Here is a 16,938-nt window from a genome sequence, read left to right on the forward strand (position 1 = left end):
TAGAGAGTTTCCCAGAAAGTTTCTGAAGTCTCATTTCCTTGGGTTTTTTAAAAGAATGAGCAACAACATCCTCAAATTAATCTCTTCTGTTCCTCAACCCCCACTTGCCCAACTGAAGTTCAAGGCACCTCAGATGTGTTCTCTAGCATGCGAAATACAGCGTCCATACTCAAGGTCCCCAAAGGCCCTTCCTACCACAATGATTCCATCTCCACTGCAATTAGAGGCCTGATCACAGAGGAAAAGATGAGATGAGCCTGGGAAAGAAGTAGTTATCTGAGGCAATAATGATTCCATTCATATTCAAGAGAAATGTATTGAGTAAGTCTCTGGTCTTTATTAGAAATTAATGCAGGAGTTTCTAAGTCTGGTTTGTGTAACACAGAAGGATGTGCAGTGTATCACAAAACCCAACGCTAACATTTTCAGTGATCACATTTACCACCCTTGCTGGGGACAGTGACATTCACTACTGCTACCGATGCCAAGAGAAATACCTGGAAAAAAGCTGTGAGACCTTGAATTAAAACACTTGGTCCCTATGACACAACTGGGTGACTTTTTTCGATACTAGGACGACAGTGGTAGGAGATACAGAAATAATACCCTACTCCCATCTTAACAGTTTTGCCAGGTAAGCAGCACATCAGTATATCAAGAACTGCACTCTCATATATGCATTCTCACACTGACTTGACTTCCTCCAATATCCTTTAATATTAACCAAGCAATTTTGTTCTTTAAATACCTTCTAGATGAAAGTGTTCATCACCAATAGTGTCTCTGTAGCCTTCCCCAGATAAATCCTGTTAAAAAAAAAAACAAAACAAAACAATGACAAATATACTATATACAAAGTGTTGAGGTGTTAAGAATATGTATTTATTATTGCCAGGCTTAATTTAAAACACTAACAAAAGCACAGAAGTTGTTTTCGAGGAAAGAAGTCAATCACTTTATAGTCAATGCATTTGGTGCTATTTTACAATGCCCTGGACATACTTTAGGACAAAAATTTAATGGAGATGGAAAGATTGTACAGGGGAAAGAATAAAGAAGTGTTCATATTCAAATCCTTTTACAAAGTAGATTAATATTTAGCATTTCAATGTTCTGTCAATCAAGCAAGATAAAAAAATTCCAAATGGAAACGATAAAGGAGAAATAAGCCCTTCACTACCCACAGAGGAATGTTATCACTTGGTTCCACCAACAAACAGAAAACTTTCATATACCAGAGGTCACCCAAGAAAAGCAGATAGCAGACTGAAGAGCTGCCTGATCCTTCAGTCCCAAAATTAATGAAATTTTGTCAGCCCCAGGATGTCTAGAGCAATACAGAAGCAGATGCCATAGATATGCAGATGATCTTATCTCAGACCCAAAAAACATTTTTCTAATGGTGCTGAAGTAGTAATGAAGGGCATCAGTGGGATTTGGAGCTAATCCCCCTTACAAAGACCCTGAAGAGCATCCTTACTCTCTTATGTGCAGCCCCTTCCAGCTCCATCCCCTCACCCCAGCTAAACCATAAGCAACGACAGCTATCCTCATGTTTTGCTTTCTCCCATTCATTCCGAAGGCTCTAACGTCACTGACCTTACATTATAGTCTGGCTCCCTAGATTCTCCACAAACACTCTCTGCCACTGATAAGCAGTCATGGTGATAAAGAAGGATATGGTTCTAAAAAGCTGGTGTGCTGTACTCATGGCCATTTTAACTTCACCTGCAAAAACATACCAGGAACACAGAGCCAGCATTCTCAGCATCAGCCTGTGAACTGGAAGTTGACAGTATGGAGCTTTTTGCACAAGATAAGAATAAGGGAATAACCTGTGAAAATTAATGTCTGGTTGTATTCATTAGCTTTATTGTTAAGCAATTTTATCCTGATAAAGGCAGTTTATCTTTTTCTTGAAAAAGCTGTCAGAGGTTCTTTTCTGCCTTCCACATGCCCAAATGTTATTCTTCGAGATTAGTTATCAGAAAGTAACTAAGCCACAAAAGCATATCTTAGGAATTCTTCAGTATCAATTTCTGCAACAGTATTTTAAAAATTAGATTTCACAAACACTACTGGACAGCTAGCCCAGAGACCCTGAAAATATTGTTCTGTTCACGAGCAGATACCCAGAAATAAAGTTAGAATTCATGGGCCAAATGGCTCTGAGAAATGCTGGCAACCTGGCCCAGAATGCTAGGATTCTGCACGGCACAATGTTGCTATAAAACCTATCATTCTGGATTTAGCTTTCCAGGAAGCAAATCGCAAAAACTATTTTGTTTCCCTGAGTTTTTGTTCCAGTAAAAAAGGTCTCTTTTTTTGAGCATGTGCTGATTAATATCAATCATTACCTTAAAAATTATGAAAGAAATGGACAGTGAACAAAAAGAAGCCATTAAATGTTGGCATAACTTATCATAGTTCTGCAAGAAGATGGCCTTTCCAGGGCCTTGTAAAAGTTAGTATACTTTTGTTTGATCAAGTTCTCCCATGTCATCATTTTCCATGAAGCTCTGAGAGCGCACCTCTGACTGCTCTCGTAGATAATGAGATACATAGAAGTGACTACATAGGCATGTACGGCACCTCTGCTCTCTCCCACAATGCTAAATATTTAATAACTCTTTTGTTTGGGGTTTGGTTTTTTTTTTTTGCTAAACTCAGAATTCCTGCTCCCTCCTGCTCTCTTGGAAAAGAAAGTATTTCATGTTAACCTGATCACCAAATATGCAATGAGCAGGTATGATCTTACTTGTGATGCACCTCCGAGGAGAATACTATCTAGCTGGTAGCCTTCATCTCTTAAAATTTTAGCAAAGCAAGCAGTGCATCTGGGTATCAAATATTGCCTGTTAAAATGATATCATTAATATCATCCTCTACAAAACCCACAAGTCATTAATTTTTATGATTTTTCAAAAGAAGTCACTTTAAAACGAGCATACATTTGTTGTTGTAAAATGCCCCATCAAGTAACTCAATAGAAAAGAGTGGAAGACAGAAGTGTAAAACAGCAGAGTGAAGCATTAATATTCATTAAGCTAGGTTCCTTATTTTCCCACTTTTAATCATTACATGGGTCTTAAGTAAATATGTTTTATATTCTACTCTAGTTTCACTCCTTCTCTAGCTCCTAGTTATTTAAGTAGTAACTCAGTTAAAGCAGATTTCCACTAAGTCTTTCTGCCTTAAACCAAATTATTATAAATTACCAAATTCTAGAAAAGTGGGGTTTATGACGTTGAAGCATAATATAGCTGTTAAATAGCACATAAATTGACAATCCATCCTGAAACTGATGAGAGCATCATCTGAGCATTTTAGTGACACACTTAAGCAGAATTCCTCAGCTCCCATCCAAACGTGTTCCTCTGTATGTGTAAGATTATGACATGTATTATCTTTAGATAGACAGATGTGTATGTGAGAAAGGTGTGGGCAACTCTAAGATTTTACAGGAAAAAATTGAAGGGGGAAAAAAAAACCCCAAAACCCATATCATTCATCTTATTATCGTTACCTATTCTGTCAAAAAAATCTGCAAGAGAGTAACCTGAATATTTTTAGCACCACTGAGACAGATGTCACAACCTGGATAAATACCAAAACGCACCTGCTTGAGAAAACGATTCTGGACACTACACTGTATGTAAACTCACACTCAACAGAAAAGTAAAAAAGCTGAGCAAGCATCAGGGAAAACAATTCTGACCACAGCTCATACTGCATAACGGAGTATTCTCCCAGTAACCTGCACAAATTGCCCTAGCGTGAGTAAAATAGTGCATCTACCCCTAGCGACCCAAATTCAGAAAATGGACTAGAGTGAAAGAAAAGGGTAAATGTGTAAAACATAACTTGCAGCTCAAGAAACTCTAGTGGAGAGCAAACACTATAGCCAGGTAGGAATATTTGACACTGGGGAGAAGTGTGTTCGAGCACAAAGGAAACACAGGCTCAAGGGGATGAAAAGACCAGCAGCAGCTCTGCGTTTGGCCAAGCTCTGCAGGGTGGGCCTCCTCATGCAGCTGCAGGAGCCCGGCCCGGGGCAGGAGCAGTGCCTGAGAGAGCAAAAGCAACAACATTTAGGTCATAGGTAGTTGTACATCACTGTCCTGACACCATGTTTTAAATCACAACACTGCATTTTCAAACTGGAACACTGAGTCATGAAACAACCAAAACCAGATGTACCCTGTGAAATACTATATAAATGAGGTCAGTGAGCACTTGAAAGAATAAAGAAAAGAACATTTACGTAGTAGGATTATACCAGCATGCCATTTCTATAGGTTGCTAAACAGGAACCCATCTAGAGTAAGTGTCTCTACCTCACCAGGAGTTTCCCAGATAAATAAGTTGGCCTCCGTTAGCTACCAACACAAATCGCACAGAATGACTAAGATTTAGGCTCAAATATCTGCTTCGAAACTCTGAACAGCTGGCTGCCTAGCCTGGGTAGAAAGGACCTTGTGTCCCACATATCCCATTCTGATAGATGCTGCTGTACTCGGCTCAGATTTAAGAGGGTGGGGGGTGGAAGGAAGAGTTAATTAGTGCAACTCCCTCAGAAATGCTGCTGAGTATATACATACACGAGGAAGAAAAGCAATCTTTAAAAGCTCCCACACCCCAGGGCTTCTATTCAGCTGGTTACAAGTCAGGCAATCGTCACTCGCTTCCTACCTTTGCTGTGCAATCAGACTTTGATAAATTCTAACTCGCTGACAATTTTATTTTTCTAACCCCAACCTCAGCCCTAAGCACCCTGTGCAGTTTTCCTACTTATACAAGTCTCTGGAGCTTAAAGGCCAGCCACTCACTCTGGGGCTTCCAGCTATTGACTTCCTTTTCATCAGCTATCTGAAAATGCTGCCATCCAAATCCTCACCCATCATTCTGCCTACATCACTTTATTCCTCCGATGCCTTTGCTGGCTCCCTTCCTGCTTCTACATTGAGGTTAAGCTCCTTGTCTTCACCTTCCAGGCTCTACGCAGTTTTATTTGTCTTCACATCTCCTAGCCCTTCCTCCTAGCCCCTATGCTCACGGATTCCTTTAATCTTGGTCATCAGTATGACTCCTTCTACCTGTCCTCGCTCTGCCTTTTCATGCCACTCACTACGACACCCAGTGGCCAACACCTACGAGCCAAAGCTACAGAATGCAAACAGAGCATGTATTTTAGCAACCCCCATTTGGACTAACACAGCATTAAATACAGTTTTGCGTTTGGTGTAAGTAGAGACAGCTACATCCATAGATGTATTAGATATATCAAAGGATAACCTTTGATTTAGGTAGGTTATCATGATAACAAGCACATTTTTAAAGTTTGGACCCCCCTACTCCCCGTATTACATCACAGTCAATATTGTGTTAATTAACATTTTTCTAAAAGGTGTTGCTCTTCTCAAGTAGAAACAAGTTGTTTTACCTCTCCTCCTTCAAACATCTCATTAAAATCCTTTGATTTAGCCTTAAGATACTCGATTTTCCACGTTTGGCAGAAAATATGCACACATTTCCTGTTTTAGTGAAGTTCTTATCAAGGTATCGTACCCACCACTTTCCCCCAGTAAAAGACATGCAAAATGACAAATTGTCAACCAAGAAAACTTTCCTCTCTATTTTTAACCATCTGACTGAAACATGTATTTTTTTCTCTCTTTATTCTCATATTGATGCAATAAAGTTCCAGTACTTTTGGAAAGAGCAAAGTTGAAGAAACGTGTTTCATAACAGGACTGCAAGGGACAAGATATGTGGTAACTCTAACATCTTGTGGGGTAGATTTTATAAGGGTTTTAAAATAGCTGCCAACAAGAATGCTGTGTCACCTATGCACAAACTTCCATTCTTGATGCAGACAAAAAACAATCCCAAGAAACAGAGGTTCAAGAGAATAAAGATGCCCTTTGGCCTTTCACCTGAACAACTGAGGGCTCTGTCAACTGCTGAGTGGCTGTTCTGAATGCTTCAGTCTCACTTGCAGGAAACAAGTTTCCAAAATAAGTCTGATTTTCGTATAGCGAGTCCTTAGTAGATTTTTAAAACCTAGTCTCTTGAAGATACTTCAGGAAACCCATCCAAACCCCAAAGCAGTCATTATCATTGCTTTACTTTATTTTTAATCTTGTCCAGACTTGAAGAGAAAGGCAAAAAAGACTTTTTCGAAAAACAGTTGATGGGAGGAACATAGTTCCCCTTCGGGTATCTGAAATTTCCCATGGACTAGAAACATAGCCATGCGCAACTATGATCAACTCAAGCCTAGTCTTCACTACTAGGAAACCTATTCACACCTCAAAAACCAGTATCATTTATTTTAGGATAATGCAGGTGAAAGTAGATACTCAGTTATCTGAGGTGATCACCATTCTTTAGAAATACAGCTTTACAGCCAGCCTTAAAACTCAAAAATAAAATAAACAAATAAATAAAAATTTAAACTGCTTGTATTCAGACATACTTGGAGATGACATTTTGCTGGGTTAGCAGCTTCCATGCATACAAACCCATGCAGTTGAATATACATAAAAGTGGACATTTGTGCACACAATTTTGTGTGATCACTACTTACAGGCAAAAGATACAAAAGCGTTTTGGGCATGCATTTGGCTCACCCCGCATTTGGAAGTGAAGCTTTCATATTCATATTCTCCTTCAAAAACACCTGAAGATCCCCCTCATAAGCCTTTTCAAATAAACCATACGCTTCTGTATTACAGTGTCCTATTTAGGACACAGATTTACTGCTCCTAGAGTAGAGGCAGCCAAACTGAATGCATTTGTGCGCTTCACCATCATAGTGTTTGAGCTGGTATATTAGTGTGAACTCTGTGCTAAGGTACCAAAGGAGGAATTTCAGTATCTGTTGTGCTACACCCACTTTACTCTTCGTAAGTAATCTATATACCTAGGGCCTTACACAGATAAAGTATATACTCCAAGCCTCACTATAATGAAAATTGAAACAAGGCAAATACGATTAAGAATTAAAGCATACACCGTATAGAAAAACACTATAGAGCAATGCACATTCATGCCTTGGTTTAAGCCTAATATTGTTTCTCCTACAGCATATTTTACCTTTCCTTCTGCAACCATGAGGTTTTACTTCTTCTTTTTGAGTTTGCCATTCCAGATAATTTAATAATAATGATAACTCACCAGGATTCAACTTTTTGTAACAAATGTGTAAAGCAGCTCATACTTGGAGAGGAAGTCAAGGTGACTTTAACTTTTAGACCAACATTAAAATATACATTGCAACTGCAATAATGCAGTTTGTTAAGCAGAAGCAGAAAGCTCAACTTCTGTAGTGTTTTCTTTCTCTGAAATAAGAACCTGGTGCTCTGTGACCCATTACAGATGGATTTTTCTTCCTACACCATGCATGGAAGCATCTCTCAGATAAAATTTCTTCGTAATATAATCACAGCAGGTAGAGTTGTTAAGAAAACAGATTTCTCCTCCAAGATCTCTGATAGATGATCTTGGATGGGTTTAGCTGCTGTGGTTTAGGATTTTACTGCCTTTATCTGCTACGATGGCCTCTATGTCCAAAGTTACGGTCTTCTTAACAGAGATAGCAGAACACAATGGGTGTAGCACAACAGATACTGAAATTCCTCCTTTGGTACCTTAGCACATTCAGTTTGGCCGCCTCTACTCTAGGAGCAGTAAATCTCAGCCATGATAATATGGTAATAGTGTTTGAAATCACTGCATCTATATCCACCACTTTGACAGAACTGGAGCCCCTGCAGTCTCATCTCACAGAAGGTGACTGTAGAGCAATTCCAGCTGCTGGTAAAATACTGTGAAGATAAAGACAGGATAACAAAAAAACCCCAAAAAACCCAAAAAACCCTTAATCTCCAGTCAAAGGATCGTGGACTATTAGAGGCTGATGAGGCAAAAAATATCCCCAGTATCTTTTCATCCCTGCTACAGACCCTCCAATGGGCATAAGGAGCAGTTGTATGACACGCTTTTGAGGATATCCCATCCATAGGAACATGAACATGAGGCTGTTGAGGAAGTGAAAGTGCACAGCAGATGGACACTTACACAAAAGCCTTCATGATGGACATCTGAATAAGTAAAAAAGGAAACATGGTACTTTTTGCTCCAGCTTGCTTACAACATGCAGCTGAATCTCTTTTGTCCCAATCCAACACCTGGACCAGGCTTTCCAACAGGATAAAACACAAATCCTTTCTTCATTCTTCTGACACATTTCTTTTCTCCAGCCTGTGAAAATCGGGTAGTGGCAATACTGAAACACACGCTTTGCAGGTAGCTTTTTCATCTCTGCTGCAGTGGGTAAATGAGCATCCTCTTTTAGTGTTCAGTCACTGCAACATGCATTCAACAAAAGCTACCAACCTGCTCATTTAACTTGAATCATAAGATTCCTGTGTGCTGTGGAAGGTAAGCATGCTCGTAAATATATATCTATTTAAATTCTGTATTTAAAATTAAAAAAAATAATCTATAGAAGGGGGGGAAAAAAAAACCCCACACCAATGCAGCAATAATAGCTTTAAATACTATGGACTTGCTTAATATTACTTGTAGCTAGCCAAAAGCGTTGACAGATAAAATTATCCAATGTATATTAAGACCTGTAGGTAGTCAGAAGATCCATTTAGGGGACAGTTTTATTGAGATCATTCCAGTTTCAAGACAGAACATTACTGTTTCTATGCTGTTTTCACCCTGGATTTCATGGATCTTCAGAAACTCTTGCTAGGTGTTGCAAAGTGACATCTTCCATTTGGAACTATTATGGCTTCTACTTTTGAAGGTGATAGGGAGAGACACAGTTTTTCGAGGACTTCTGCCAGATAAGAGATGATATAATTGAAAGCAACTGTATGAATTAGACATACTGATTCAGCAGTTACTTTCCAACTGAAGGGTCCAGCCATCTCCAACTAAAAAAGACCATCAGTCTTTGAGATTAAATAGGACTGAAACAAGAAATGACTGCTTTTTGCTGTATTTAAATTCACTTTGAAGCTACTTCAGAAGGATAAATGAACTCAGTCTACAGATTCAGCTATTTACCTTTGTTCTTCTAGCTATCCTCTAATCTCTTTGCTGATCGCAAAATCAATTGTGCCATGTCCCCCAAGATCTTATCTTCAACATAGATTATACTGATGAACAAGTCTAAGGACATGAATGAAAGAGGACCAATCTTCATCTACCTTCCAGCCTGCAGAAGCTCACTAACTCCTCCAAATTGCTTATTTTGGGCTTCTTCACCACAGCAGACAGATGGGCGTAGCTATGTAATAAATCTGATTTTTTGTTCAACTTTCTTTCATGATAGATTTGGTTACCAAGAAGCTCTTTAACAAATAGACTTAAGTGCACTGAGGTGATTTTACCCAGGCATATGCTGGGAAACAAGCATGCAGAAAACGGCTACAGAGCTTGACTACAGAATAACTTGCTCATTTAAGATGTGATCACTGAAATCAAGGGTACTCTTTCCACCAACTTCACTGATCATTACAGCTTTAACATACTGCAATCTGAACCTTTCTTGTGATAGTAGCCTGTGTCTTCTTACATGGCTCAGGTTTTCATACAGCACAAGGGCTTAAAGCTCCCCTAGAATGATAATCAATGCTCCTCTATTATGTTTATAGCTCTAAGTCTTTTCCTGCTAATGGGTGACGTATATTTATGCAGCTGGAGGAAACCTGGATTCAATAACTGCTCCACCACAGACTCACTGTGTGGTGTAGGGTAAGTCACTTAAATCTCTCTGTGCCTTCATTTTTCAACTGTAAAGCGGAATTCTTGATGCCCACCTTTGCAAAGAGCTCTGAATCCTCAGGATGAAAACATACTCTGCTAAATAATATTACCTTGTTAGGAAGCACAGGTGTGTGACCCTGGACACATATGCTAATGTTGATCCATAAATCTGTCAACAGGAGGTGCTGGCAAAACAGATGGCTCACATTCCTTTTTAAACCACCTCTTTGTCCCTAAAGCCCAGGTATGTCAACTAATCATTTTATAACTGGTCAGGGTTTTAATGGGCCAGGAAGTCACAGTGAAGCACAATGCCACCAGCATTATGGCTAAAACCAGAGCCAACAAGAGGAAAAGACAGACATAGAGGTTTTTTTTTTACTCTTCTCCACTGCTCCCTGGCACGTAGGACAAACACTGTGAGGTTCTGCGGAAAAAGATAAAAGAAAAAGCAGAACCTGTCCCCACACATTCCTGTAAGTAGTACAGCATCGGTGCTCATGCCTGAATGCTGACTGATGCTGTGTACATAGAAACAGACACATGTTTTTTAATTACAGGCAATAAAAAACCGCAGACAGACACCATTTAAAAAACCTGATTTAGATGAACAGTTGCATGTTGACCCACAGGGTCAGGAGCATTACAAGCAAATAAAAAGTTCACTTCTAAACTTTTTTTTTTTTTTTTTTTAAACTTAAGAGTTACCTCTATTATTAGGCATTTTGATTCCCCATCTCAAGAGCTGAAAATTGAGCGCACGGCATTTTCCTTGCAAATGTCACTGTAGCGACAAGGGCTGCGGCAGGATTTGTGCTGCAGGCTGGGCAGGCTGCTGGCAGGGAGCGCTTGGGCGGGCGGGCAGGGCGGGCGTGCGGGACCGGCTGCCACGCACATTCCCATAAAAGGAATCACAGGGCCAGAGGACCACATCAAAGCCCTGGAGTTCAGCAGATTTCCCCTTCCCCTCCCCCTGAGTCTTTGAGACGGAGACTTCATACTCCAGAATTTAATATCTTTTTCCTCCCTCCCCCCACCAGCCCCTTTGTCTGCGCCTCTGTTCTCTAAGAGCTAACAGATGTTGATGCCATATAGTTTCAAAGAAAACTTTTGATGCCCACATAACTCATTACAACTAATATATTCCAAGAATGCTTGTAGCTCAGGAAACACTGGGGTGAAAAAACAGAGGAGAGGGGGCAAATGCCTACACTGAATAACCCTGGAGAGAAAATAAATAGTTCACTTCAAAGTCACCAGGGAATTCTTTAACAAGCTCTTTCTTCCGCAAAACACAGAACAAATTCAGCTGAGCCTAGAATTCCCAAAGGAAAAAAATAAAACCAAACGCCATATAAATGGCAAAGCGGAGGGAAGCATCAGAGAGGTCGCCGGGCTCGCCCAACAACAAAGCGCAGCATTCTCGAGGTTCGATATTCCCAAGCAACCTGCGCTGTGCCAGGGCACAAAAGCACCACTGAAAAGCAGAAACTGTCAACAATAACAATACGGAGCGCCCTAAAAAAAGCTAACCCTGTCCCTCTGCATGGAATGACTGCAGGCAGCGATGAGGTTGCTCAGTTCACAAAGCACTTGAATTCAGCCTTACAGCGTATGCAGGAGGACATGTCACGAATGTCACAATTATAGAGAAGAACCATTTGCTCATTGAGCAAACACAGGTGACTGCATTTTTCAGGGCAAGCAGGTCCGTGTTCTTAGCAGTTTTCTAGGGTTACATCTAGGATGCAACCCTTCATAAATTTTGCTAGCAGGTCTCCTCCCCTCCCCTGCTGCTTCAGCACACAGCTGCATCCTCCTTTCCGTTTGGTGAGAAGCCCCCCAGGAGTCACCAGGGGTTGGTAGGGAGAAGGGTTGAGAAAAGGGGGGAGGGCGAGAATGTGATTACATCAATTTCCACAGCAGGAGGATCAGATTGCATCATTGTACACAACTTGGGGCCCGCTCTTTTATCCCTGATGCAGGCAAATTTCCCATTGAAATCAGTGGGAGACTTGTCTGTGCAAGGACTGCAGAATCGGGTATTCTGTGATCACAGAATTAGAAAGCAGTAGGAAGCCACACCTGGCAGCACCTCTCTCGGTGGTGCTCTGCCCTCCATTGGGATGGATATCAAATCAAAACAAACGAAAATGTAGCAACCATGTTAAATTCCTTCTCTCCCTCATACACAAACTCCTAAAAATCCACCACTGCAGTTAGTGTAGAAAAGTCTGTATAAAGTTCCTACCAGTGAGCTGCAGATTTGCACAAAACAAGGAACAATGAGAAAGACTGGGGGTGGGGGGCAGGGGGAATCTATCCCACTACACAAACGTAGGCATCTCTCACCTAACAATTAAAATGTGAAAAGTTTTAAGGGGTTTAGACAAACAGGTGTGTTCTGCTTGATTTTTTTTCAGGGGTTTAGATGGAAGGGCGGGGAGTCAGCCCTACTTCTGCAGCAGCAACAATGCATGGTCTCTTTTTCAGAATGGTTCAAATACAAACCATAGTACTGTAGCACAATATGCAGAATTATTAGTTTTTCACTGCTGCTCATTTCCAAGCACCACACTTTGCATCCACTTTCATCTGCATAAAAATTTTCCTTGTAGCAGCTCAATAGCCTCCTCACTTAAGCTGCTGCTACTCCCATGCACACCTTCTTTCCAGAATAATTATCCCTCAAACACAGTGATAAACAGCTTAGGAAAACCAGAACTAAAATCTTCTATCAATCAGATTTGTTCAGGATAAAATATGGCTCCTTGTGAAATGGTTCCTTATTATATCTCTCCTGCCTCACTGTTTGGGGATGGATCATTTCCTCTAGGGAATACCAAGGAAAGCGTCCTCAAGCCTTGTGGCTTTAAGTAAAATACCATCTTACTGAGGACATCCACCACATTTCAGGGTGGCAAGAAACTTCAGCAGGATAGCAGACAGCAGGAGCTGCTCAGGTAACTCAAATCTATTCTGTGGACTTGGAGATTTCCACAGGAGCAGAACGGGGCCAAGATGGAAAAAGTCAGGAGAAGAGACAGGGGACAAGACCAAAGTAGAAAATGTTAGTGAGTCCTTATTGCTAAAAGCATGGAATCAGATTTAAAATTCTATTCCATAAATTCAAAAGCTTACCAAACTCTCCAAATAGCGCACCTGTAAGATCTGGGTTCTGAGTTTCCTCAAAACACCCCGACACATCCAGACTGAGGACTAATGAGCCTGGTTAGCTCAGTTGGTTAGAGCATGGTGCTATGATTCTAGGACTATTCAGTGTGCGGAAATCTAGGACTGTTCAGTGTGCGGAAAGGCTGTGAAGCCCTACCGGAACGACGTGTGCCATGCCCCTGCGGTGGCTGCACGGCGGCAGCCCTCCCGTCTCTGTCAAACGGCGGGTTCTGAGCGACCAGGATGCAGCACTTGGGCCAGGAACCACCTTCGGACTACACTGTGTGTTTTGCCAATGTTTTTTTACAACTGTCAAATAGCATATTCCAGTGTGGGCTAATTACATGCTCCTTCTGTCTCACATATATCAGAACGGAGTGAGGGAAAGAAAAGAATCCTGAAATACACGATATAAAATAAAGGCAATGGCCTGGTTTTAGTTTCAGCTGAGCCCTATTGGGACTATTTTATGACAGCAAAATAATTTGTCCTTTAGGATGAAAAGATAGCAAATGATAATTAGAAGAAGAAAAACAAACAAAAAAAACTTAGTAACTATTACTTAAAGGGGCTATTGGCAGCAAGAGCTGAAGTTTCCCCAGTGTAAGATGAAGCACAACAGCAGCAGCACCACGACTGAGGCTTTACATTTAAAAAAGTAATAGGACTACAATCTGAGGTTCCTGCTAAAGCTGGTGATGCTTTCCCTGAATAAAGACTTAGCAATCTGCACCTGTAGCAATACTCTTGACTTTATACCATGTTTCTGCTTTCTGTACTCAAAATATTAAATACAGAGGAACTGATACATCCAGCTTTTTAGTAACCTTGCTGGACTCCCTCAGCTGTTTCGATACATTGAAAATTTACATTCAATAGGTTAAGTTACTTTTGCTGGAATTTGTCAAAGAAAAAACCCAACCCATAGACCAGCCAGAGCACAAAACCTTTCAAGTGTATCTCCTTCAAATGGTCTCAGCAGTAGGGGCCCAGCAGTGTTGATTGCTCTCAGAAACTCATAATTCCTTTCCAATCTCAAGCAGACAAATTAAAAGCAATTAAAATGCTTTAAATTTTTCCCAAACTGTTGGGTTTTTTTTAAAACTGTCAAAGATACCATCAATGTATTTTCAGCTGTATACCCCTGAACAGTAAAGGTTTAGACAGAAATCTTTCAGATGTGTGTATCTTCCTCAAACAGGACTTCCGCTGAGACACACAGGAACTGTGCTACAGATAGGAGAGGGGAAAAAAAAATTACTTCAGTCTGCCGTGATGGAGCAGATCCTCGTTTTGATGCAACTCTGACATTCTAGACATGCAAAACTCTGAACATGGGGCCATTGTAACGGTTTTGTCACCTGAACTGGGCAGAATGACGCCCAGAGACATCCAAAGACCTTGGAAGGGCTTTTATGGCTGGTTTTCACCATTTCAGGGAAAATGTTTGGTTTTCTGATTGTGTGTGTCAGAGTGTATATGCTTGCTTGTTACACTGCAAGGAGAACAGAAACTTGAAGAAAAAAAAGATTAATTTTGCCAAACATTAAGTTTCCTCTCAAGAAACACTAACAGAAAAACATAATCCAGTCTCACAGAATATATATGCAGTTTCTTGGCCTGAAACAAAGGAACTGATCTTACAATGACAAAGCCATGCCTGGGTTTCTGAAGCATTATGGGACCTCTTTCAATGCCTTTTTTCCCTTGTTCCACTATTTCCATTAACAAATATCACTGTTATCTATTACTCTTCTGCAGTATACTCTAGCAGAGACCACTGCCTGTGCCTCCCAGTGCTATGAAGACCCACAAACCCTCCTCTGGCCCAGGAGGATGCACTCCAAAAGGTATGCGGGGATTTATTTCTTGCCACCTGTGGATGCTTGCAGTATAGAAGACCCCACCAAGCACTGCTATCTGGAGCAGCTCTCTTGTTTGCTTCTTGCAGTGACCAAGCCCAGAGAAAGATGAGTGCACGGGTCTCGGGCAACCAAACTGGATCTTTCGGTCCAGGTTTCACAAGTGCACAGATGAACCCCAAATACCAGGTATCCATCTCCAGGCACGATGTTATGTATGATTTCAGACACAGTGCATGTATCTGACAAAAGCTGGCCTTGGCGCCACACTTCACCCAAACAGGAGAGGCCAAAACCAGCACTGTGAGAAGCCAACTAAACCAAGGATATTGGATGTTGTCGAAAGCTGTAAGAGCACCATTTCCACGTTGTGAGCACATCACTAGGGCTAGCAAGTCTTCGGTGTGCTTCCCTTGGAAGGGCACAGCCCCCCTTTAAACAGGTGGCATAGAAAACACAACTGCACGACTAGCACGAAACACTTTGACAAAAGTGGCATTATCTGGGATCAACAGCCACTTTTGCTTCCGCAGAGGGTGGAAGAAAGCTGGAAGAGAAACTTAGGGTACTTCAGTTTCATCACAGGTCCACAAAGTCTTCCTCATGTGATTGTTTGACTAGCAAGTGACACAACCTGGAGTTTTAAGTCTTATCAGGTTACCATCCTGCCATACTTTTGTTTTTAAGCCAACTTAACTCCGTCTTTGTGGCAAGGTTTTGTACTCATTTACTATGATTTATAACATCTTATTTAAACAGAAAGGCCAGTGGAAATCCCTTACAATGTTTATACAATCTTTAATATTTTCCATGAGGACCAGACACGTTTGGGAGGGGAGGGAGGAGAGATGACAGCCAAATGCAGATTATATGCAGAGCAGCAGGCTTGACTGACCCCATGTAGCTATTAAAGGGATGGCCGCATCTTAAAATTCACGTTTGCCAGGAAAGTTTTACCTGGTCTTATGCAACCACCTGAAAGGCATTAAAGGAGGAAGGAAACCTCAGCATTTCCAGTCAGTTTACTTTGCTCACTTCACGTTATGAAGATTGTTGCCTTAATTTTTCGATTCAGGCCTGTTGGTACATTTAATATGCTCCAGTGTGAAAGGCACACAAAGAGGAGTGGTGCAAATACTTATTAAAATAAAGGAAAAAGACAAGGAGACTTTATTACCCCAAGGTACCTTCATTTAAATTTTTAAATATAAACCAGGAGAAATATTTCACCACAGTCATACTGGCATTTCAGTTAACATTGTTATTTTAATGTCAAATGTTTATTAATGCTGCTAATTTTTAATTGCTTGTATTTAAAGAATGAAAGAAAATTAATACAAACTGAACAGATGTCTCCTCTCTTGCTAGGCACAACTCTTAACTTCGGTCAGAAGAGTCTGTCGGGCAGCCCAGATTGCATCAACAGCTTCATAAGCTCATGACACATCAGCAACATAGCACAAACTGTTGCCCAAGCTGTCCTGGCATGCAAGCCTTGATTTTGATCCCAGTTTTACCCTAGTTTCACATTTCTGTAACTGTAGTGGAACAAAATCAGAGTGGCTGGAAACAGAATTGTGCCTTCACCTCTTGCCGGAGCATTCAGGAGCAACTCGTTTTATAGTCAGCTGTAGCATCAATATCGGTATCAAAGTAGGTATTTTAACTTAAGTTGAAAACTCTTTATATTCCTTCCACAAGCAAAATATTAAGAACCCTGCCCTCGAGAAAGATGAAAGGAACCAGTCTCCCCTTTAAACTACCAAGCAAGCCTGGGCCTTGACTCCTTTTTCAATGGGAAGTCAAAACGTCTGACTTCAATCAGTTTGTATAAACCAGCTTTTGTTTTTCCTTTTACCCAAATGACTCCACTCTTAAGGATTTATTGTAACTGGATTGCTTTTCTACCCAGCAGGGAGCTGTAGCACTAGCAAAGCTGTTCCACACAGTAGGTTTTCCGCTGATTGAATTTCTAGACTTTCAGCTCTTCGGAAATGTTTGCTCTTGTACAAGCTGTCAGAAGGAAATTGTGTGCAGTCGATTTTGTCTCAGCTAAAGCCAAGCGGGGTTCCATATGCAGCCAGCCAATGCAGAATTGAAAGAAGGAGGATCAATC

The 16,938-nt window shown here is 40.9% G+C and overlaps 1 protein-coding gene across 1 annotated transcript in view; it reads right to left on the reverse strand.

Annotated features, from left to right (window-relative positions):
* NKD1 (NKD inhibitor of Wnt signaling pathway 1) overlaps window positions 1–16,938 on the reverse strand; it is a 112,387-nt gene that overhangs the window by 38,213 nt on the left and 57,236 nt on the right. The window contains exon 4 of the mRNA XM_075715729.1: window positions 749–806. Within this exon, the coding sequence (XP_075571844.1) occupies window positions 749–806 (58 nt within the window). The remainder of the gene's footprint in view (window positions 1–748; window positions 807–16,938) is intronic.

This window comes from Pelecanus crispus, chromosome 8 (assembly GCF_030463565.1).
Source record: "Pelecanus crispus isolate bPelCri1 chromosome 8, bPelCri1.pri, whole genome shotgun sequence".
NCBI lineage: Eukaryota > Metazoa > Chordata > Aves > Pelecaniformes > Pelecanidae > Pelecanus > Pelecanus crispus.